Raw genomic sequence first — 23,333 nt, forward strand, 5'->3', positions numbered from 1 at the left:
GGAAATACTGGGTCCCGCTTCCACCTCATGCTGTGATCTCAGCTGTGATGCACGATTCTTTGAACGGCATCAAGGCACAACTTCTAGCATGACCGTGCTGCTCCTAGAGCAACCAAGATTGACAGCCGTTTGGGTAGCTTGCCTCCTTCCCTGGTAAAATTCCACAGTATGCTCTACTCGTACTCTGCTATCATGCCCCAAGAAGCGTCACGTTGAGGCGAAAAAGAATCTGAGTGCTTCCGCCGCAGGCTAGAGTATCGCAGTTATGCACGGACAAACTTTTTCTGTTCTCGCGATCGGATGATCTTGAATTACTAATGCCTCAAGCATGAATGACGTATGCTCAATCAGATTGAGCTCGCTAGTAGTAGTAGATTGAATACCAGAGCCTGACATGACATGGAAGTTCTTTGGAACGAGAATTGATATTTTTGCGAGTGACGAGTCCAGATCATATGGCACGACGCTGAGCCCATTGTCCTGCACATATGCACATCTTCATCAGCGCAGGCGTCGGCCCGAAGCCGTAATGACCAGGTTCAGATGAGCAACGTGCGAATAAATATACCAGTGCAACTTAAATATGCTCGGCCAGCTTCCAATGCAGCCAACGTCAACGGACTGTCAAACGATACCTTGCGCTTCAAGTCAAGTACGCTCTCTGTTAAAGGAGACGATTCCGTGTATTGACCACAGTCATTCTGTTGAAGACGAGAAGACAGCCCAAGGTCTTCCCATGAGCCTCTGTCAAATCGCATTTTGATCAGTATCGATGAGAGACACGTGCTTCGCTAAAGATGTGCCTGAAAGCTCTGCGGGATGACGCGATGCGGAACATCATTGTCCCTGTCGATCCCTCCGAGTCCCTCACCACTGGCTGAGGTTCGGTTCTACCTTCCAATGCCAAAATCGCGACTTCAAACACAGGTCTGTGCTGACACAGCAACCACTCGCGACAGACCAGTAGCCTTGAACCGTATTACAGCAGCAGCATGGATGGCTCTGCATCCCCAAAGTCGCAACGGCCGAGTTTTGCTAAGGGGTCCCTCGTCCGCAGCCCATCCTACCTCGATGATCACCTCGAATACCGGACGCAGACGGGACCTGCAACCAGTATCGATGGCATAATGGAACAGCCGGCGGCAATGAGCAGTAATGCTGTCTCAAATGTCTCCTTGGCCTCGAGAAGGAGTATTGTCGGTGCCATTGCTCCTTCACCTATACCAGAGGATGTCGCATCAGTACATACTCTCTCGCACACGAATTGCATACAAGATGATGAGACGGCTCCGAGATTGGTAGCCACGCTTTACTACAACGCGGCACACCCGCGGCATCCACACCCGCATCCAGACCAATCACCCCACTCGAAGCCCAGCGACACCATTCCAGCGCCCTCGATCGCTGAAGGTTTGGCACCAACCAGTATTATCTCGGACTATCCCCTTGAGCCTCCTCCCCCAGAGCCTGAGCCACTAGATCACATCTACGGGCCCTACATCTCCCAGCTGTGCCTCACGCATTTCCTTGCGACTCTCGACAGCCTTCTCATACACAATGCGCCAGACCAACGCCGCCTGATCTCGACCCATCGATGTCTAGCTCCAGACACCACAAAACCACGCATCATGGAAGTCACCTTCTCACCGCCGCCAAACCCAGAATACCTCCCGTCTTACCTCCTCTCCAAACACGAAAGCATCTATAAGTTCGAGCGCGAGTGGAACTGCGAGGTCATACTCCAGCCATCCTCTATATACAGACGCCACAAACGCTTTTGCGTCTTCGACATGGACAGCACACTCATTCAGCAAGAAGTTATAGACGAGATAGCCGCGTTCATTGGCGTGAAAGATGAGGTCGCGGCCATTACTGAGCGCGCTATGAACGGCGAGCTCGACTTCTCTGCTAGTCTGAAAGCAAGAGTCGCTCTGCTGAAAGGTGTTCCTGCGGATGTCTTCGAACGGCTCAGACCAAAGATCACAATTACACCGGGCGCGCGAGAACTATGCAAATGCCTGAAGAGGTTAGGCTTCACCCTCGCTGTGCTATCTGGAGGTTTCCAGCCACTGGCCGATTGGCTGGCTGGAGAGCTAGGTCTAGACTATGCGTTTGCGAACCACCTCATTTCCGATCCGGAGACGAAGACATTAACAGGCGAACTCGACCCCGACAAGCCCATTGTGAATGCGGAGCATAAGCAGATGCTGCTGATGAGTCTTGCAAAAGGTAGAGGTATACCACTTGCGCAAACAATGGCTGTTGGGGATGGTGCGAATGATCTTCCGATGCTCAAGACTGCAGGGCTGGGTGTAGCCTGGAAAGCCAAAGCGAAGGTCCAGATGGAGGCACCTGCCCGACTGAATGTAGGCAAGAGTATGCTTGACCTGGTGTATCTTTTAGGCTTCACAGAAGCCGAGGTCCAAGAGCTCCTTGCGGACTAAACAGATCGCCATACCAAAGTTATTGTCAAAGCATTTGCGCGCAGGAAATAGGCAGGAACCATGTGGCTTTGCCTTCAGCTTTGTGGTCTAGGCCGCAGCGTAATCAGCACCTGGTCAGAGGCTTTCCAAGCTCTTTGCCGTTACATGGAGCATTCGATGGTCGAATCACTCACATGATGATATGATAGACGAGAACATGAACAATGAACGACAGAGATACCCCTTTAGCAGTTAGCAGACCGGTCCTCGATCTTCATGCAAGTCTTGAGTCGAAACATACAATATTGAAGGGTCGTAGTAGAACTTATGGACTGCACCTTTGATGCCATAGAGTCATGTGTGGGTCTTGAGTGTGCGTCGTGTGTCTCAACTCGTATGTGACGATGCTTTTGTACACGATGCCTGGGCCTACCTTGGCTTACATGTAAGACAGGTCCGTGTCGGAAAGAGAGCTCTTGAACTTACTCCTAGTGCCTTCGGAATAGCGCAAGTGTGGATATTTTGTTGCGCACAAACCTTGCGTACCTTGATAACGATTGCTGTCCTCCTGGAACCCCAAACAATAACGACTTCCTTGAAGGCTTAAGACAGGTCTATAAGAGTTAAAATACCACCTCAATCGTAGCTCTTTTTCACAGCGCCAGGCTCAGCATACAGCTTTTCACTAATCACATACTCAGCAACCCTCTCACCAACAAGCTTCGCAAGATCTTCCTTCCTCCCCTCCTGCGCCGCCTTACGACTATCGGTACTACTCACCCCCTTGACACTCTCGGCATCATCCACAAGCTCAATCATCTTCCGCCACTCACTCTTCATGCCCTCTTCCTCCCTACTCCCATCCCCAACAGCTTCCACATACGCTTCCTGTTCTTCCCGACTGACATCCCCACCACCCGAACCATCCCCACCAACCCTATAACACACCCGTAGTCTATGCTTCGACAGAAACGGATCCAACACCCGTAACTTCTGGTCCTTCGGGTAATACTTAGAATTGAAGATCCGTATAATTGTATCCCACCCCGTAACATGAACCTGCTGTGCACCCCCATACACCCCAGCATCATCGATAGACTGCGCCTTATCCATGAAGAACGGCTTCTTCGTAACCGCGACATCAACCGCCAGTTCCTCCGCTTCCTGATCATGATCACGAAGCGAAGCGCGTAGACTCCGCGCCATCATACTCATTAGTACAAGTCGGTCCTCAAAGCTAGCGGGTTTAGGCTTCTTATCTGCGTTCTCTGTCGCGAGTAGCAGGCATACTCTGCATGGTCGGGCGCCTTTGTCGTTCGCTAGCGCTTTTTGTATTAAAGTCAGGTGCGCGAATGTGGGTGGGTTGAAGGAGCTGTCTAGGACGTAGAGTGTTTTCAGTCCGGGGATAGGGGATGACGGGCTTGGCGTGCTATTGGTGGGAGATGCCGAGGCGACGGTGTGAACGATCGAGAAGGTCGTGGATGAGTCGGCGGCGAATGTGCGTAGGGAATCTTTGATGTTAGATTTTAGGTCGCGGAGCTCGTTGAGGTCTGCCGATGAGGACATCGTTCGCGCCGGCGCTGAGCGGATGCTGCTGCTGCTTTGAATCACTTGGGAGGATAGTTGTTTGAGCCGGGCTGCGGGGAGGCACTGCTTCATCGATCCTGCACGTGTGTTTACTGTGAGGTGAGTTGGAGTGAACGAATCGCGACCAGACGAGGCGTCCCAAGGCACAACTGCTTCGAATCTTGTTATCGGCGACTGCCTCACGACTTGCTCGATAGGTTCTCTCCACTCAGCTTGCCCGCTGGAGGAGCCTCGCTTGCCTCGCACTTTACGGCTGTGTCTAAGGTCCTAGTGTGCAGTCTCGGCGCCACGGTTGCCGAGATCTACCAGTGGAGTCGGGCGTTCCTGTTACAAATTGCAGAGCAGTCAGCAGTTTCGTGGACCTCACAATTATTGTTGAATACGTATTCGAAGCGAACCTCCGGGTGGAAAATCCAGATGGCTGCTCCAAGCACAAATCTAGTAGGTACAGCGGCAACATTGACTTTCCGGGAGGTGCGAGCCACCACTATTGCGATCAGAAGACAAGGGTCAGCCTAAACGATGTCGATGCGTCCACGAACCCAGCTCCGTCGCCGACAGCTTACGCAGGACCGGTCTTATATGCATGATTTTGCCGTTGTAAACACGCCTGAATCCATGACCAGACCATAGCAGAGCGCGGACGAGCCTCGAGATTCCCGCCAGCGACCGACCAATTCACGGTTGTCCGGAATGTAGACTTCCACTCTCCTCCGTCTCCCGGTGGACATTCAAATTGACCGCTTACTGTCCGCTTACCTGGCAACTCAAGCGAACAGCAAACGGCCGAATTGTATGTCCGGCAAGAGCTCCGTACCATAAGTGATTGTTGATGCTTATGTAGCTGGCTAAAGTATCTGGTATCGAACTTAAGGACTGGATAGTTCGCCAAAAATCTTCGCTCTCTCTCTCCGCAATCAATTCGCTGTATCGCTTGCGCAAAGGCGTAAGAGATAGTGTCCCTGTGCGGTGGCCGTGAGCACGGCACTCGTATAGAACGATAGACTCTTCATGCCATCACATACCCTTCTCACGAAAAAGGTACCGTCTGCAATTTCAGGAGAGTCGAGAAATCGGAGCAAAGGGACAGACGTGAGGTGCGTTGACTATCCTGAAAAAGTGGACTTCATCCGTTGTGTGGGCTAAAAGGGCCGCTTTACCATGTCATGAAAGCAGCATGCGACGTTCGATCCGGTTTTCTCGGCTATTGCTGATGCTTCGATTGTCATGTTCTGGACCCGGTCATATGTGAGATGTCTCGCGAAAACAAATTTGCGTGCCCTGCAGTACGGTGACGGGTCTAACCGTTTGGAGGCTGTTTCTAGGCAAAATGCTACCTGTCCCCAGGGTTGAGACGAGCTTGACGAGCCTAATCTTCGTAGGAAGAAGCGCCGAGCCGCAATCCTGGTTGTGGCAGTTCTTTATGAGATTCGGACAACTTGTTCAGATCATAACTAGTTCAGTGTCTCGGAAGAGCGCAGCACTTACAATCTAAGCGACCTTACGAGCATGTTGCGGTGAGGAATGCAGTCTTTGTCATGTCCGTTGAGAGGAAAGTATACTTGCAATGTCGTGTTTTGCGGCGCGTCGTCTTTAAAGAGCTTCTAAGGCGCATTAGAAGAAGGGTTAATCTAAAGGAAGTCTATCGAGTTCGCATCACTGCCGCGCATGCGCATAGCGCATGCTGGTCATCAACCACTGCATATCTGTAAGATCGCCAAGTCAAAAGGGGAGGTTGACCTTGTCACTGCCAGGGGTCGCGGTGGGGTTGCAACGTCCAATCGGCAGGCCGCAGAACCTCGGAACCTTCAAGATTGGAGCGGTGTGGGCACGGTAGCGTCCTTTGGCAATGCTAGGATATCCAAAGCAAGCGCCCCTGTCTCTTTCCTGTCCACTGTGTCGCACCATCTACAGAACCAATGGGCCAATAATCTGGCATCCATGCCATACTCCTGCCATTTACTCTGAATCATGGTTGGCTTTGATATCCATGCTCCGACAACTGCACGATCCCGTAATCTTAGGATTGTCGCATGGGGGACAAGGACTTCATCGTTGACTTATTAAAGAGAAAGGTAGGTGTGCTTCGCGATCTCTCTCTTACTCCGTCTCTTCAGTCATTCCTTTGCTCGTTGGTGCTACGATTTGGTAGATCCAGTCCCCTCGCTTTTTTGCAAGTCATTCCTTTAGACACGCTCTTTTGAAAAGACGCGAATTGAAACGCTATACGATCTTTCCGGTCCGGTACCTGTGATAGATCACAAGACGAAACGAAACGAAAAATATTTGAACAGCATTCACGATAGCAAAGATGCAATTCAAAACCCTCGCAGTGCTGGCAGCCTCCTTGGCTTTGTCCTCAGCCAAGCCGCTCAGAGAGCAGAAGAGGAACACCTGGGGTCAATGGTCAAGCACGAGCTCTGATGTAGCAAGCACTACCGCTGAAACCACAACGTCGGCTGTGGAGACGACGACTACTCCAGTCGAATCTACCAGCTCGTCAGAAACCACTGTTGCAACCACAGAGGCCACCACGACCACGACTGAGGCTTCCTCTTCGTCAGTTCTCGATTCCACGCTCTCATCCAGCGCCACAACCACCACTTCTGAGATTGTTGTGATTACAACGACCGCTTCAAGCAGCGAGGCGACTACTACCACTGCAGTGGCTTCATCCTCAACTGTTCTGGATTCGACACTTTCGTCGTCCAGCTACATTACCACTACTACCTCTGAGTTTGCCAACAGTACAACCTCAAGCCAAGCATCCTCGTCTACTCCGCTGGACTTGTCCTCTACAACTGGTATTGCCTCTACGACATCAGTCGTGACAACGGGCTCTACCACCGTCGACTCTGGAAGTTCCACTTCTGTCGATATCGGAAGCTCTACTTCCGCCTCTGTAAGCTCTACTTCCGACCTGGTAAGCTCTACTACCGCCGGCAACCACACTTGGTCGGCCTGGAAAACCACATCTTCGGCTGGAGCCTCTTCATCCACAGTCTTCGACTCGACCCGATCGTCGGAAACATCAAGCGCCACTTCCTCTCATGTTGCCACTACGAGTTCGATCGCGACAAGCAACTCTACTATCGTCGACTCCGGCTCTAGCACTACATCCGTGCCGACAACGTCCAGCGCAGCCACTACTAGCACTTCAGTCGCAACTGCGAACTCGACCACTGCTGATACTAGCATCAGCACCTCTTCCGCCGGCAGTAACCACACGTGGTCCGTGTGGACGAGCGAGACCAGCTCTACAGCAGTTCTTCCAAGTGGTGGACTGAACGTCAACATCACTTCTGCCCCAGCTACCTCGACTAGCACGGGTGTTTCAACATCTGTATTTGACAGCACTATGACCATCACCAGCCAGATTGGCGAGTCTACTACGGTCATCACATCTACGATCCAGCTTACAAGCACTATCACCTACACAGTCACCATGACTGCGTCAGGATCTGTCCCAACTGACTTCAATGGCCATGTCACTGCTGCTCCATCTGGTGGTGCTGACAAGGGAACAACAACAATCACTTCAACCTCAACAACCACGCTCACAATCACCGTGTACCCTGAGGAGACCGGTTCGGGCTCTGGTTCGAACGGAAACAACGGTGGCGCCGGTACTCCAGTTATGGATGCAAGCAATGGCCTTGCTACACCTACGGCGGGCTCCGGCTCGCAGGGCAACAACGGTGGCGCCGGTACTCCAGTCATGGACGCAAGCAACGGATTTGCGACACCTACGGGCGTCAGCCAAGGTCACTCTGGAACGGGGGTGGGTAATGGCGAAGATGTTGGGGGCAACACTGGCTCAGGCTCCGGCACCGGCTCAGGCTCTGGTTCAGGTTCAGGCTCAGGATCAGGCTCGGGTGCTGGCTCGGGTGCTGGCTCAGGGGACTGCGGTATGGCTGTGTCAACCACCACGATCGTGATCGACCATACTGTGACCGTCACTCCTACTGGCGTGGCTGACGCAGTAGTGCCAACCGGTGCCCTACCAACCTTCCCAGCAGGAAATGGTACTGATGCTGGACATGCAGGTGCCTCGAGCGGGTTTCTGACCACTACAAGAGCCACTTCCACTGGTACAGCACTGCCAACTGGCACTGCGACATCATCGTGGATGAACTGGTAGACTGAAGAACAGCACCAGTGGCATCCGTCTTAGCAGCACTTCAATTTTCGATTCTTTGGATCTACCTTTTCTTTCGACGTTGTGCATGCACGCCTGTACATAGCATAACTTCATGACATGTTTTGACGAATGTACGATTTGCATATGTACATTTGTCGCCAAATCACGATTCTCCTTAAAAGTTCATTCCTTCTGCCGCTTCAATATGCCTATTCACGTGATCGATAAACCCCACCGATCAGACCCGACTCACCTCCACCATGTTTTTGGAGGCGCAACTGCATCCAAACGTCACCAAAGTGCCGAAAATCTTGCTTCCATTAAGCTTCGATGACGAGCTACCATCCAATAACGATCTGAAGCTTTGCACATCGATAGATTGGCGATACGTGATTCATCAGCTCCCCGAACGAGCTGCATTAGTCTCAGGCTTGCCGTACGCTGTGGCGCACAACATGGACATGAGGGGCACAAGCAGCCATATCGCGGACGCAGGAGCGCGTAAATAATCCATATTCATGGTACTGCCCATCCTTGTCGGTCTCTGATTGACTGACTAACCTATCATCGCGGGTAGTTCGGCTGTTCTGCTCGTCCTCGCTTGCTGCACGAGCCCCGCAGCAGTACTACAGACCGTTCTCGCCGTGAGCTTCCTATGGAGCTACAGAACAATGACGCAGTCCGCAACGTCACACGGTACGAGCGGTTCGTGGAGGTTGAAATTGTGCCTATGTACCAGGTAGGTCTACTCATGGTCAGCACAACCATTGACTATACCGAATATCAGCAACAGCAGTAATCAATATGGAAGCCGCAAAAAACGCCGTCTCATCCTTCCTTGGAAGTTCTGGAAAGCACCACACCGATGTTGACGAGAAGTAGGCATCACGACCCCCAGTGGAAGCTCAAAATTAACCTAGAGCAGTGTCAACCCCGCCGTGACGAGTGAGACTGTGAAGCCTCACCGGCATGAGGAGACCCAAGAAGCGATTGATCGAGAGGTCCATCGAGATCATTACCACACCACCGTGCAACCGGTACAGGCACAAGAGACACTGCCAGAGCAACATCAGCACAACGTGGTTCCTCAGGTCGAACGAGAGTTCCAGCATGGCAACCCGGAACAAGATAGAGCAAGAGCTGGTGCTGAGCTAGGACAGTTCCAAAACACCAGCACCACAACACCGACGACACAGTCCACGGCCGTTGCTCCCAGTGTGGCAGGCGAGCATACTCATCATCACGGTAAGACCTGTCCTCAGTTGTGATATCTTAAGCTGACGAGATTAGTTCACGAAACCGTTCAACCTATCATCCACAAGGAGACCATCCCAACAGAGGTGGTGCACACTACCATTCCCATTCATGAGAAGCATATTGCACCCAGTGAGCACCATGGCCTGTCCGAGCTTCCAGTGAAGAACATGGATGAGTTCAAGAACATGGGCCCCGCCTTGACTGGAGGTGCAAGATCTCATGAGGAGTATGATGGTCATCCACGCCATGTAAGTCCAAGGAAACAGTCTGTGTAGGCTGGGAAACTACTTGAAGGGTACATTTACTGACGCAATGCTTCAAATAGTACAACACAGAGATGCAGAAGCAGCCTGCTGATGTCGATATCCACCCTGAGCGACATGATGGCACTCACGATCCTGAGAAGACAGGCCACTTCGATCACTTGCATTCCGGAAACTCTGGTTCAACCGGTGCTGCTGCTGCAGGGTTCGGTGCTGCAACTGCTGCCGGCCAGCACCACGACTATCAAGCCGACCAGGTCCAACCAGGGCGGGAGACTGCGTATGATTACAGCACCACTGCCACCCAGCAGCCAAGCTTCGGCCAAACAACCGGTGGGATGCTTACAGGCGCTGGCGATAGGTACGGTCCACAAGGCGACAGTTCAATGAGCTCGGGTCTCGAGGGCCGGGATGCTGCGATGGGACATGGCGTGGCCAACGTAGCCCAGGGAGACGTCGCCCGAGATCTTGGACGAGATCACACCATGGCCCATGAAGTTACTAGCCTGAATAGGGACGATACAAGTGCCACTTTTGGGGACTCTGGAGCGACCACAGCCGGTACTGCTCTGGGCGGACGCGCTGAAGGCAACACTGCTGGACTCGCCGCTTCTGCTGTCTCTGGAGCTTCTCGAGACAGAAGCCGCGAGCCTTCAAGCACCGGTAGAAACATGAGCGAATTGTCACCAGCTGAGCAACAAGGTTCTACTCGGGAAAGGAGCCGTGAGCCTTCGAACCTCACTGGTGGCGCTGCTGAGCCTCCCAAGAACATCAACCCTGATGACGGTGTCCAGCACGCTTCTCTTGAGGGCCAAGATCCATCTTTGGAGAAGGAAAGGGGAGGTAAGCTTACCGGTACTGGCCAGGATGGATCACACTCAGCCGTCTTCGGACTGACACCAGATGGGCACAAGTTCACTGATACCAAGCATCATGCTGGTGGCAGTGCCCATATGCCCAGGGCTGAGGAGGATGCGAACGATCGAGATCCGGAAGGCGCTAGCAATGACCCAAGTTCGAGAGGAACTGGATCTGAACGAGTTGCAGATCAGCTACAGGACCCTCGTGTCGCAGAGAAGGGTCATGAGGGTAAGGCTGAGTACACAGAGAGTGATGCGAAGCCAGGCGCTGGTACGTTTTAGTGTATCTAGATGTTAGATATTCATTTATGCATGCGAAAAAGATGATTAATGTAAGCACCATCCTGCAGATCGTGCTGATTGATTCATGCTGAATGATTGTCACCCTGCCGGCCTTCGAGTTGCGGCTATCGCACGAAAGTACCTTCATAGTGACCTTCAATCGTCCTTGAACTTGTCAATGATCTATGGTCTCTCACGCAGCAGGGGAGACACCTTAAGTTGTTATAAGTCGTCGCAGCGACAACGGCACCCGCCGATCGAGCCGAATGGCCGCTCCGTCAAGCACAATTTTGGCGCGAGCAAGCACAATTTTGGGCAAGTCAAGCGGCCACTCCGCTCAATCGGCGGGTGAACGGGTACGAGTAGAAGGGAGCGAGCCGTTCGGATAGAACATCCTTGATGTGTCTTGGCACAATCGACGCGTTCCGACGCGTCGAGGGCATTTTCGAATGTCTCAACTCTCTTTCTTTTCATGACATGCCATTAAAACACAAGTAATTCGAACCACGTTGTTCTTCTTCGCTCGAAGTATGAGACCCGGCATGCAGCTTTCCCACGCGTACTCAAAGGTTTCGAGCAGCAATGTCGGAAGCTTCAAGAACTATTCTTGACATCCCTCCCGAAGTCTGGTTGCACCATCTCCCAAGGATCGATCGTGGCCACAGCTCCAATCGTAGAGATGTGGTCAATCTTGCGCGAACATGTTCTGCCCTGTACGATGCGATTTCGCCTATCCTTTATCAGTGCGTCTTCCTCGCCAGTAAGCCCCCTTTCGGAGGCGGCAACGGGCTCCTACTTACCCAGCAAATGGAGAGCCTACTGCAAATGCTTGAGCCGAGCCGTGGCCTTGGCAAGCTCGTGCGAGAATTTTCTTTAAGTGTGCACACGAGCATACTCTTGCGGGGGATCAGAGGCTTATGTCTTTCGAAGAGCGACGAGAAGCCAGAAAACGACATCACGATGTTCCTGGAACGGGTATTCAAACTCTTGCCGTACCTGATGACGCTTCGACTGAACAATGCATTTAGTAGTCAAATTCCCATCAGCGCCTGCCCTACGGTCAATGAAGTTTGCCTTATTAATTCGGGCATTAGCTCCACTAACACTTTGTTCGAAACCTTACGACTGCCAGACCTGCGATCGCTATACATCGAATATTCGAGCTTTGACCCACCGAAAGAAATACCCGATCTTCCACTGGCACTTGGCTGTACAAAGCTGGAAATCAAGATAACTCATGGAATCAAGACATCGATCGGATCACCTTGGAACGCAACATTGGTACGCAGATTACTCAAGGTGTGTCCCAACGTGCTCGATCTGCGACTGCACCTCCGTGTATCACCTGTGGGTGTGCCCGTTTGTGTGAAAGATCGGGGATCGTTGATAGCTCTACTCAGAGAGTTGCCTGACCAGGTTCGGAGACTGGAACTGAGAGTGCGTTCGATGGCTTCCGGTGATACCTTCGAAAGTGAGGTCAGGACATCGGTGCGAGAACTACCTAATCTGAAAGGTTGCTTGGTAGGACTTTTCCTTGGGAATTGGAGCTCCGATTGAACCAGAAGAATTTTATGCCTCGTTTGACATGCCGCAGCCGTGGCAGAGGGTCGAGGTCTGCAGGTCTAAATATCTTAAGACTGGCTAGTTCGTGGCGGATCACAGGTTCTATCGCAGGAGGCGCATTACCGGAAGTGCGATATCACTCGGAGACGATCATCGGACCTCGTGCTTACTTGTCACCATCGCCGTGTGCTCGTTACGCTTTGTGACTACGCACTACTAGCGTCATTGATCCGACGCGTTGCCCATCACCAACGGCTTGAACACTGCGATTACAAGCGATGACCTGCTTCTTCGGGGGTCACCGTACGACGGATCTTATCTGGTAGTCACTGGTACACTCAAATATTCGCATCGATGCACCATTCAGATCATAGTAAGTATCATCACAAGAGAGATCTGCAGAGATCAAGCCTCTCGTCCATATCCGCCACTGGCACTTTACATCAAGACTCTGGTGGAGAATCCAGCATGCCTATCACTTTTCTGGACGTACTCCCCGAGGTTTGGCTCTCACATTTCCCTGGTGTGGACGACGACCACTGGCCGAACGAAGCTACGTTCTCAGTACTTAGACTCGTCCTTGCAAGCCTGTCATTGACATGTAGGAAGGCTCATGTAATATTCAACCCTCTCTTGTACTCGGACATATACTGCCTACTCGAAGCTTCAAATCAAGCAACACTACAACGGTTTTTTCTGCTTCTACGGACGCTGCATGCAGACCAGAGGCTAGGGCGGCATGTGCGCCGTCTGGAGGTGTCGTTCATTGAGTCTGATCTTGAACAAGGAAACAGCTCACATGCGATAACTTCCTTGGTCGATGCCGTACACATTACGGAAAGAGAGTGGGAACAGCTAGCACATGCCGTGTTGTCAGAGGGCAGTAAGACGCTCAAAGCACTATGGCATATGCCTAATGGACAAGGACTGAGCCGCGAAGTGATAAGGGCTCAGCGTTTCCGAGCCTCGATCGCCACGTATATGCTACTTCGTCCACTCAGCCATCTGAAGCGCCTCTGCGTCACGGGATCCGTCAACACTGTTGTAATAGCAGCTCTATGTCCAAATCTTACCTCAATCTCCTTAGAGTGGCAGCTTCCGAGGGCACCTACCTTGACGGCATTGTTGCAACTCCGGCATCTCCGGCATCTATCGCTGCAAATCCACGAAGATTACCCAGTGGAACTTCTGGAGAACATAAATTCCCGATGCTTTACCTGCGAGAGCTTGTCAGTCGTTCTGCGAGATAGTCGGAAAGTTCAAACAGGCCCTCAGATATTCGTCGCTGCCGAGCTCGTCAAGAAGTTCAAGAAGATCAATGTGCTTCATCTAGCTGTTGACTGCTGCGCAGATGGTTTAGGCTCGTTCTTAGACAATGTCCCGTCTGGTCTCAAGGCACTCTACCTACATCTCAACGAAGTTGGGGTTGCAGTTCTCCGGTTAGAAGCTCCAGAGACATGTCTGCAACGCTTCACCAAGCTTGAGTACCTTGAGTTACAGTCAGAGTTGTTGCTCGGCTTCGAACACTGTAAACACCACAAATACGAAAACGACTTCGGCTCCACGATATTACACCCAAGTACCATGGTTGAAAAGCTTTTACCACCATCCTTAGAATGCTTGACTCTTCTCGTCGACAAATTGTACGTACCACGGAACGGAGATGATTATTTCGTCCAGATGCTTCTACCACTTGTTCACAACTCCTGTCTACTGCCTAACCTGCAATTGTTTGTCCTCTTCGAAGGTCCGCAGCTGTGGCCGTGCTCTCACTGCGAGGATTGGTACAACACTGGTGGGTCGACCTCGCAAGGGTCTGAACTACTGGGTCACGAGCTTGACCAACTCAATAAACTGTGCCAGCTCAGGAATCTTACCTGCAAATTCTCTACCACTTATGTGGACGCGCCTGCTTCTCGTCAGGGGAAGGGACTCAGTCTCAAAAGAGCTACGAAAATTAATTCTCGGCGTTCGTGGCACAACGGGACGGACGACGATATGGGGCTATTCGATCTATTAAATACTGCACACCTCACGTGTCATGAACGACCTGTCACTGATATGAAGCTGAGGCGCTACCTTACCCTGTTTGTACCGTCATGAAGACGCGATATCCGACATGAGCCGTATGCGTCAGTGGCTAGGTACCACAAAACAACAGCTTTACTACGGTATGTTGAGTTCTTTGCGCCCATACTACACGTCTTTCAACTTTCTTCGAATATCGATAGCTGAATCAGTGCTGTGCGTAGGGGAGCCTGTGCCAGCATCGCAGACACATTTGTCAAGTTACGTTGAGGTTACCTTGCCGTCTCAGACTAGTTATAGCACAGCACATTCGATGATGTCCCCGGGCTAGCTGATGGGATTCGCCGATTTCACAAAGAACAGTCTTCTCAAGAGCAAATGATTGTGTTGCCTCTCTGGAATGCGTCAAGGAAACGTACTTCAAGAACTGCAAACGCTTTGTCTGAAACGAAACAGTTTCTCCAAACACCTTACCATGTGGTGGTTGAAAGCACGCAAGAGACATATCAAATCCTCCATTGAGTCGTGCAGTATCCGCATGCCGCCTTGACTGCGACGAAATGCTTCTGGGATTGGCGACCTCGATGTTTCGACGGCTTTGTTACGATCACGATGAATCCGCCATGAAGTCAACATTCAAGCCGTATGCGCAGCACGACGACTACGAACCCACCACGATCGGCCTACTCCGTGTTCCACCCGAGGTATGGCTTGGGCACTATCCTCTACCAGCGGATTCGAAGGACCAAGCGGCGATTGCCAACCTTGGTAGCTCCTGCAAACAAGCGTACGCGATGTTCACTCCCGTCTAGTACCGATGCCTGTGGCTTGGTTCGAAATACGCGTCTGGAGATATCTGGAGAGCGATTGAGCGCGCATTCCAACTGCTCAGAACATTGCGTGAAAGCGATAGCCTGGGAGACCATGTACGCGCGCTGCATCTCGGCTTCAACCCCAGCCATTTCGAGATTGAGACCTTTTATAACCCTGACACGAACGAGGTAAACGTGGCGCTGATGAATACGTACAGTCATACTCTCCCATCTGAGATGTATGTGACCTGGAATGAGGTTCGGTGGACCGATTGGGAAGATGGAACTCGAACGTTGAATCACCCGAAGCGGATTTCCATATTCTTGCATCTTTTGCTCAGACAACTGCCAAGAGTGATCCACCTCCAGGCATTCCGTACGGTCAACGTCGCATTATTGTCTATGCAGTGCCGGTCACTGAATACGCTGCACATCCACGACCAGGACCTGCGGCTCTGCGAGCTTGTGACCCTTCTACGAAACAACAGGCTCAGAACCTTGCGAGCTACGATCTCCGGAGGAGCGCCCTCAGATGGCATCGAGACTCTCCCCATTGAAGCCTGCCAACTCCAGGACCTGCGGCTCACCTATGATGCGATTGAACCCAACGAAGACTCGAATTATCCGCATGTAGCCATCTCGTTACTGCGAAAGCTATCTCAGTTGCAGAATCTGGCTCTTACGGTGTACGGGAACAAAGGAGAGTTATTCGATGTCGTACAATCTATCCCCAAAAGACTCCGGAGCTTCTCGCTACATCTGTACAACGAAAGCAGTCCTGCCACTATGTTCCATCGACCCTGCACCGCTTTAGCAACTTAAATGTCGCCGAATTTGACCCACAGTTGCTCCTTGGCTACGAGTCGTGCAAACACCAGAAACACGAGGACGACGATCCGACGGATCACCCGAAGCTTCTGGCTGAGGAAATGCCTACATCACTAGAAGAGCTCTGGCTCCATGTCGACAGAAGCCATGTCTTCCGAAACGGCGACGACCACTTCATTCACTTCATCCGGGCGTTGATCGATAACCCCGGCAAGTTACCCTCCCTCAAAGTGCTGGGTCTTGTCCCGGGATCAGATGACGAAGGTTGTGACACTTGTGTCTCCTGGTACGGCACCGAAGTTACCGACGGCGACGAGACAGCGTACATCATGCAACATGAGTATGATCGTCTATGCCGCTTGGCTAAGCTTCGAGGCATCGAAGTTCAGTGTCAAGTAGTTTGCTTACCCGACATCCCTGTGCACAGTCCGAGAAGGGGTCTTACCATGCGACGAATCGAGAAGATCAACAAGAGGAGGTCGTGGTATGATGCTGACAGAGATGAAGACATGGGACTCTTTGAGCTTTTCAATACGTAGTCCAATGTGCTGGAAATGGGTGGAGAGTACACGATTACCTGGCGCATGCGAGGAGTGGATTCACGCAGAGCGAATGCAGCAGGCCGGCGTAGTTTGGTCGCACATTGGGACAGCGTTGCAAGTCAGGCAACATTCACATTGTTGAGAGGTCCGTACACAATTGTCCAGCATGCGACAAGCTGTAGTGGGGCTCGTTGTTGAAAGAGCAGATATATCTCGAATGCAAATGGAGAGTCCAGATCTTCAAGCGGGATAGATTGGTATCTGCGTCTTCTTGCCTGATCATTCGATAGACATATTGCTTGTAGCTAGCTGAGTCTACATTGTCAACAGCAAACATCAACGTCGACGTGCGCATGCCAAGCTTGACGTTCTGATATCATTGCGATGCCTGATGCAGCTTGATGCTCTAAACGTCTTCAGAGGACTGACTTCAACCCAGCTTACACTGCATCGTCCACGATTTGTGTTCCTCGATAATTCTAGGCAGTGATACGATCCGCCTCCTTCTCGTGCTCGATAATCGGCGGCGGCTTGGGAATCGCCTGCCGGAAGATGTGTCGCTTGATGAAATATGGAAGCCACACCTTCAATTCGTGGCCGAGGAATTGCTTCGTTGGGACCGAGAAGACCTCTGTGGGAATGTTAGCGGGGGTGTTAGACAGATCAGACGGGGCTTCACTTACGGTCCAGTTCTTCCAGGGTGAGTTGTTTGGTTTCTCGGACGAAACAGAAGATCATGAACCAGGCGATGAGGTTGAGACCGGCGTAGAAACCGACTAGTATTGGGTTAGCGAATGGTTTAGAGTGGTGGGTGAGGAGTCCACTTACAAGCTCCGGTGGGGGTCATGACGGTTCGCATTCGAGGGAATGTTAAACTGAGGATGCCGGCTGGAAGATGATTAGTTTAGGTCTCTATTGATTGACGTGTGGATGACTTACCGAATGTGTTGTTGATGCAGACAGCCCACGCCATCCCCTGCTCACGCTGAATGGTAGGGAATACCTCAGCGGAGTATTGGAAAGCGACTGGTCCTTCACCAAGGGAGTAACAAATGGTGAAGAGATACACGAAACTAGTAACAAGCAGTCAGTTGAGCTCATTGCTATACATGCTGTAGGTTAACTTACAGGACAACAGGTCCAATCTTTGCGGCGCGACCAACGTCGTCGCCATTGTTCAAGAGCGATAGTCCGGCTGCTAAAAGGAAGATGCACATGAGGGGGAAGGTCTGTATAAAGCACATGATTAGCCATAGTCGGACAAAAATCCGAGAGCGAGTGATTTACCGCCAGCGTCAGAGTTCTCCGGCCTTTAGTATCGATGAGAAATAGAGTGGGAATTGTAGCGACGACCTGAATAGCGCCGTAGCCGAGAGACGCGTACAACGCCTCATCAACGGTGTAGCCGACCTCCTGGAAGATAGTTGAGCTGTAGAAGGAAATAACTACAAGGTGTTAGGAATGATTGGTCGCAGGACATAGGAGGCCACTTACTGTTGATACCGCACATCTGCTGGGCAAGCATGACAGTCGAGGCACCGTAGTTGGCTCGCCTGATCCTTGGAACGGCGAAGCAATCCCACAAACGAGCGAAGTAGCCTGATCCGCGGGCCGCTTTGAGTTCCTCCTGGTATATGACATACGAATAGTAATAGTCTCTGGCGCCGATAATGGGATGAGCTCGCAACGCCGACATTGATTTGAACCCCTGGGCGATTTTGCCGTGCTTCATGAGCCAACGCGGTGACTCAGGGCAGAAAAAAATGCCTACGCCGAGAATGAAGGATGGGATAAAGGCTGAACCGAGCTGGAGACGCCATGCGATATCGCCGGTGTCTTTGACAATGACGTTCGCGCAAAAGCCCAGGAAAATACCTGTGGGTAATGATCAGCAGTTGTCCCGGGACAAGCGATAGAAAGAAGCTCACCAGCCACGACCCAAAGTTGCCAGAACATGACGAGAGCGCCCCGAATTCGAGCGGGTGCCATTTCAGCAGAATAAATAGGAACGGTAGCGTTCTTTGCGCCAATACCAATACCCATCACGAATCGTGCAGCAAACAGTCCTTGCCATGATTTTGCGAAACCAGAACCAATCGGTGTGGCAGTAAGACAACAAGCAGTAATGAATATTTCGCCTCTTCGACCAAAGTAGTGGTTCAGCGGATCGACGATAAATGCACCGCTGTGTGCCAAGTTAGCAGCTGCTGGAGAAGCGTGGAGAACGGCCTTGCCGTGTACTCACATGAGACCGGCTGTCAAGAAGATGATGGCGTTGATAATTCCAACGATCCATTCGTCTGTCCCCTCACCAGCGATACCAAATTCTTGAGGGAAAGACAAGTTGGCTCCGTTGGAACCGGTCTGATCCCATCCCTGCGTGGCAGCCCCGATGGCGCACAGAGATATCGAATACCAAAGCATTTTGGGACCATGCCATTTGTGATCGCGTTCGTACAAAAGTGCGCTTCGCTCCTGCTCCTCGAGCTCATTGACCATTTCGAATCTTTCTTGATCACGTGCGACGAGAGCTGCGCGACCAAACAGACTCGCGTGCTCGGCCATACCGTTCGACTCGGCAAAAGCATGCGCATCGAGGACGACCTCTTCCGGGGATTTACGCTATGGTGAGAAGCATCAGCGCCAAGGCCTGATACGAGCATAGGTTTTGGCGAAATGTCAAGCTTTTCAAGCTTACCTTCAGAGGATTTTCAACAATGTTCAGGGCTACCGACTTGCGACGGCCGCCCGCTTCCGCCAGATTAGGCGTATTGTAAGGCGGTGGGCTCTTCTCATTGTGAGAGACGCCGGCAGATTCGAGGGTTTCCTTTTCGGCCATGGTGATTAAGAATGCCTTGGAAGTGCTTGAGCAAACCAAGACGTGACAAGAAATTCTAAGATCAAGAAGCAAAGATTTCTGCAACCAAGCCGGGCCCGCGAATAGCTTATATGCTCCGCACTGACTTTTGCCAAGCCTGTGGAGGCCTGATGGCGGAGAAGCGTGGTCTGCTGGATGATCAAAAACTCAGAATTCCAGGCACTCCACGCAGAATGCAACGAGGAGTAATAGAGCTGGCGAATCAGAGCGCCTCCTAAGGGACAAGAGCGTGATAACGTTTGCATCTACGACTCGCTGCCGCTTAGCCGTTCGGTAATGCTACTAGTACCGGTACGACTGTATGCGCGCCTTGAAGTACTCGTATGTTATTCAGATCATCACCACGACTCCGCTTGAATCTCGTTGATCACACAGTTCCCGACCGGCAGGGGCCTTGATTCTACATCCCGGTCAGACACGGTCAGTTGAGCAGTCGAGGTTTCACATAACTTCCACCACCGCGCCAGATGTCGCAAACTCGCTCAAGCAAGGATTTTTCTATAGTTTGGAACTCCGTCTTATCCGAAGCTTGGCATTCCGAGCGTTGACGTAGCTACGCAGAGCACGATTGAGCAGGTAAAATGTCTCGTGTTGTTTTCAACTTGCATCACACCACATAGGGATCCAAGTAAGTGAGCGGACGATATGAAATCTCTATACATGAATGATCTTTCCAGCAGTGCATATATTCATCATGGTAATCATTGATATCCCCTCCGCTGTGTAAAATTGGACAGATCTAGTTTTCTTAGCGCGAAAAGTTCGATTACTTATAAATACCTATAAGATATTACTATAAAGCTAATACTTAGTATACGAATACTTTATAAATAAATATATAGGTGTACTTAGTTTTAGGTAATAGAATCTTCTATATAGCTTAGTAATAATTCTTAACCTTTATTAGAAGTACTTAGCGTACTAGTTCTTAAAACTTAGAGTTACTAGATAACGACTAGTTCTACTAAGCTAAGAATATATATAGGGTCTTATAGTATACAATAGAGAGTATATACCCTTAGAAGTAAGATATTATATATAACAGTCTGTTACGGTTGACTAATTACAGGCTAGTACGTGACCTGTTTGCTTGGTTTGCACCTCGACGATATACCTTCGCCGTCTCGTTGCAACTCTAGTTTAGACCTCCGTACAACTTTTCATTAATATAATACACGTTACCTTTAGATCCGTGATATAGTTATAGAATTAGCTTAGTAAGTTTATAGTTTTAGAGGCTAATTAAGTAACGGAATTTATAGATATTAGATACTATAAACCTAGGATTTAACCTATTATATATTTTATATATATACTAAAGAAGCTATTTATCGGTTTTAAGCTATATACTCTTATTTAAGAGAAAGTTAATACTTAAATCTTACGCCTTAAAGTATAGTACTTTAAACTCTTACTAAAGGCTTAAAATAAAGTATATATGATTATAACTTTATTTATTTAGTTATCTAGTATAGAAAAGCATACTACTAGAGTTATATAAAAATAGACTAAGTATTAGTAACGATATACTACTTTAAAGTTAAAAGTACTTATATTTAATCTTTAGCTTAATAAAATTAGCTTATAGTATAATATTAGTTATTTTAAAAACTAACTTTTATTCTTATATAGTAATATCCTCTTATAAGAGTAATATATATAAGTTTTAAGCTATATATCTATAAATCTACTATAATTTATTCTTATAGAAAAGTACTTCTTTTTTAGATAATTTATTCTTTAACTCTATAAAGAAACCTTATAATTCCCTCTAACCAAGTATATATATACTTAACTACTAATAAAAAAGGTATATATACTTTAACTTATATTTATCTAATTATATAGATTACTGTCCTATATACGTCTAATATATAGTAAAATTTTTCGGTTAGCGCGGGCGGAGGTCGTTCGCCGCAATGCGCGCAGCGCGATTCGTCAGAATTATTTCGGCCTGGATTTCCAGGTATCAGGCGCATCTCGAAGTTGAGATGTCGCAACTTCATGTCTTCGCACCTCGATAAGTAATCATCAGATGAATAAGGCGATTAGTTCTCTGAAATCGTCGCATTAAACTGAGCATTTGCAGATTACTTCGGAAGAATTATCGGGTTGCGGCATGGAGGTGCAGGCGCGCAAAGTTCGCCCGCTAAATGCAACTACGCCTTACCGGAAGAGGAATGTAGTAGAAAGGCCTTTTAGACGTATATGGGATATCTTATATAAATTTCCTCTAAAACTTAAATTACTCTATAGGAAAGAAAGTATATATTATATAAACCTTAAACTTATATATTGTATATTTAAGCTTAATATACTATATATATAAGTAAGAGATAGATACCTCTTCTTATTAGACTATTAGAGTAAAGTAAAAAACCCTAGTAAAAAGTCTAACTTTAGCGCCTTATTTACTCTATATATATCAGAAAAAGTATAAATCTTATATACTATACTTTCTAAGTAGTATATAAACTACATACTATATAAGTTTTATATTATATACTCGCTCGTAGCTAAAGTTATAGGTAGTCGCATAAGCACTTTTTATATGGGGCGGCCTGTCCAATTTGCATAGCGGAGGGGATAGTAAACGATAAAGTGCCGTCAAGGGTAACTTAGCAACGATCATCAATACTTGGCAGAATGCGGGGCAAAACAAGCCCTAGATACCAGGTACATGAATCAGTGAAGCAAGCTAGGCTGAAGGTGGTTCTGTTGCCGCCCTTCAGCATGGAAGAAAGTGCTTAGATAGGCTTAGTGAGCCGGCATAGCTACTCATAGATGCCTAGCTTGCTTTACTGTCCTTAGCTGAGACACGCCTTACGGAGTATCAGCTTTGAGTTGATGGAATTTTGAGTGCTCACATGTCAATACTGCTGATGCACATGCATGAGCGGATTCATGTCGCTGCACTTTGACGCACAAAACGAAGATGGCGTCAGCTTCGGCTTGCTACCATGATACCGAATTGGGCATCACCATACGCTCACTACGCTGTGTTCACGTCTACCACGAAACAGCCTTGAGACACTCTTGTATATCCATATGCACCTCAAGTACTACGAAAAGCAGTTGATTGGACCTCCGAACCCCCTATGTTGCAGAAAAGCAACTGAGGTGCCTCCTAGTCCAGAAATGGCTGCTGTTCATGGGCGGCGGCAGGCTCAGCGCGACAAGGTGCTCACATTGACTTCCCGCACCTTGATCACACAAGTACTTTTATGCTTGACGACATGGCTATAGAGCTGGATATGGAGTAGTTATGGGCTAAAATCTGGAAGTATGCAGCTCTCCCCCGACAATCCATGTGCCCAGTGTTACAGTAAGCACGAAATCAATCAAGCATGCCGAAGCGACCCAATGATATGCTCCGGGCTGAGATTGAGATGCATATAAGAACCATCATCCTGATACCACGTAGCAGAGGTGCTTCTTTGAGGAGGAGTGGACCACTCTGATCGGCCTTAGGCTTGGCGTCAAGATAGTTGGCCGGTTTCGATTTTGGCCGGTCATTTGCATGCTTGCCTCACCAAAATGATGCATCTTGAGCTGATGATAACTCGAGAACTTAGGCTATAAACTATACTTTACGAAGTCTTTTAGTGATGAATAGTATACTGAAACTAACGATAGAGGTATTAAAGTTAAAGTATTTCCGATATTCAGCGAGGTGCGAAGGCGTAAAGTAGGTAATACAGAAAAATTATGCTTTAAGCACGATTCTAAGTACGAATTCCGAAGCACCTCTTTTTAGGTCTTACTATTATCACATACAGTTAAGGAAACTTGCTTATATTTTGATAGGCGATTCCTTATCTCCTTCTAAGTATAGCAAGGTTTTAAAACGTATACGTTCACGCCTACGT

General features: G+C 49.5%; 6 protein-coding genes across 6 annotated transcripts; 4 read left to right on the forward strand and 2 right to left on the reverse strand.

Moving 5' to 3' along the window:
- Window positions 1–992: 992 nt before the first annotated feature.
- SER2 (Phosphoserine phosphatase) lies at window positions 993–2,444 on the forward strand (the record flags this gene model as incomplete). Its single annotated transcript, XM_064878292.1, has 1 exon — window positions 993–2,444. The coding sequence occupies one exon, from the start codon at window positions 993–995 to the stop codon at window positions 2,442–2,444; it is 1,452 nt and encodes a 483-aa protein (XP_064725860.1).
- Window positions 2,445–3,059: 615 nt separating this feature from the next.
- On the reverse strand, window positions 3,060–3,989 carry PMZ80_009900 (uncharacterized protein; the record flags this gene model as incomplete). Its single annotated transcript, XM_064878293.1, has 1 exon — window positions 3,060–3,989. One exon carries the CDS (start codon window positions 3,987–3,989, stop codon window positions 3,060–3,062), a length of 930 nt encoding a protein of 309 aa, XP_064725861.1.
- A 3,466-nt stretch (window positions 3,990–7,455) lies between these two features.
- PMZ80_009901 (uncharacterized protein) lies at window positions 7,456–8,151 on the forward strand (the record flags this gene model as incomplete). The annotated part of the gene is made up of 1 exon (XM_064878294.1): window positions 7,456–8,151. The coding sequence occupies one exon, from the start codon at window positions 7,456–7,458 to the stop codon at window positions 8,149–8,151; it is 696 nt and encodes a 231-aa protein (XP_064725862.1).
- An 804-nt stretch (window positions 8,152–8,955) lies between these two features.
- Window positions 8,956–10,813, forward strand: PMZ80_009902 (uncharacterized protein; the record flags this gene model as incomplete). Its single annotated transcript, XM_064878295.1, has 4 exons — window positions 8,956–9,029; window positions 9,077–9,396; window positions 9,442–9,656; window positions 9,734–10,813. The coding sequence occupies 4 exons, from the start codon at window positions 8,956–8,958 to the stop codon at window positions 10,811–10,813; spliced, it is 1,689 nt and encodes a 562-aa protein (XP_064725863.1).
- Window positions 10,814–15,928: 5,115 nt separating this feature from the next.
- Window positions 15,929–16,583, forward strand: PMZ80_009903 (uncharacterized protein; the record flags this gene model as incomplete). The annotated part of the gene is made up of 2 exons (XM_064878296.1): window positions 15,929–15,933; window positions 16,031–16,583. 2 exons carry the CDS (start codon window positions 15,929–15,931, stop codon window positions 16,581–16,583), a joined length of 558 nt encoding a protein of 185 aa, XP_064725864.1.
- A 482-nt stretch (window positions 16,584–17,065) lies between these two features.
- On the reverse strand, window positions 17,066–19,425 carry PMZ80_009904 (uncharacterized protein; the record flags this gene model as incomplete). The annotated part of the gene is made up of 10 exons (XM_064878297.1): window positions 17,066–17,217; window positions 17,270–17,362; window positions 17,415–17,474; window positions 17,526–17,659; window positions 17,715–17,815; window positions 17,874–18,031; window positions 18,081–18,461; window positions 18,515–18,771; window positions 18,832–19,208; window positions 19,285–19,425. The coding sequence occupies 10 exons, from the start codon at window positions 19,423–19,425 to the stop codon at window positions 17,066–17,068; spliced, it is 1,854 nt and encodes a 617-aa protein (XP_064725865.1).
- Window positions 19,426–23,333: the final 3,908 nt, after the last annotated feature.

This window comes from Knufia obscura (genome assembly GCF_036327395.1).
Source record: "Knufia obscura strain CCFEE 5817 isolate CBS 148926 chromosome Unknown scaffold_15, whole genome shotgun sequence".
Classification (NCBI taxonomy): Eukaryota; Fungi; Ascomycota; class Eurotiomycetes; order Chaetothyriales; family Trichomeriaceae; genus Knufia; species Knufia obscura.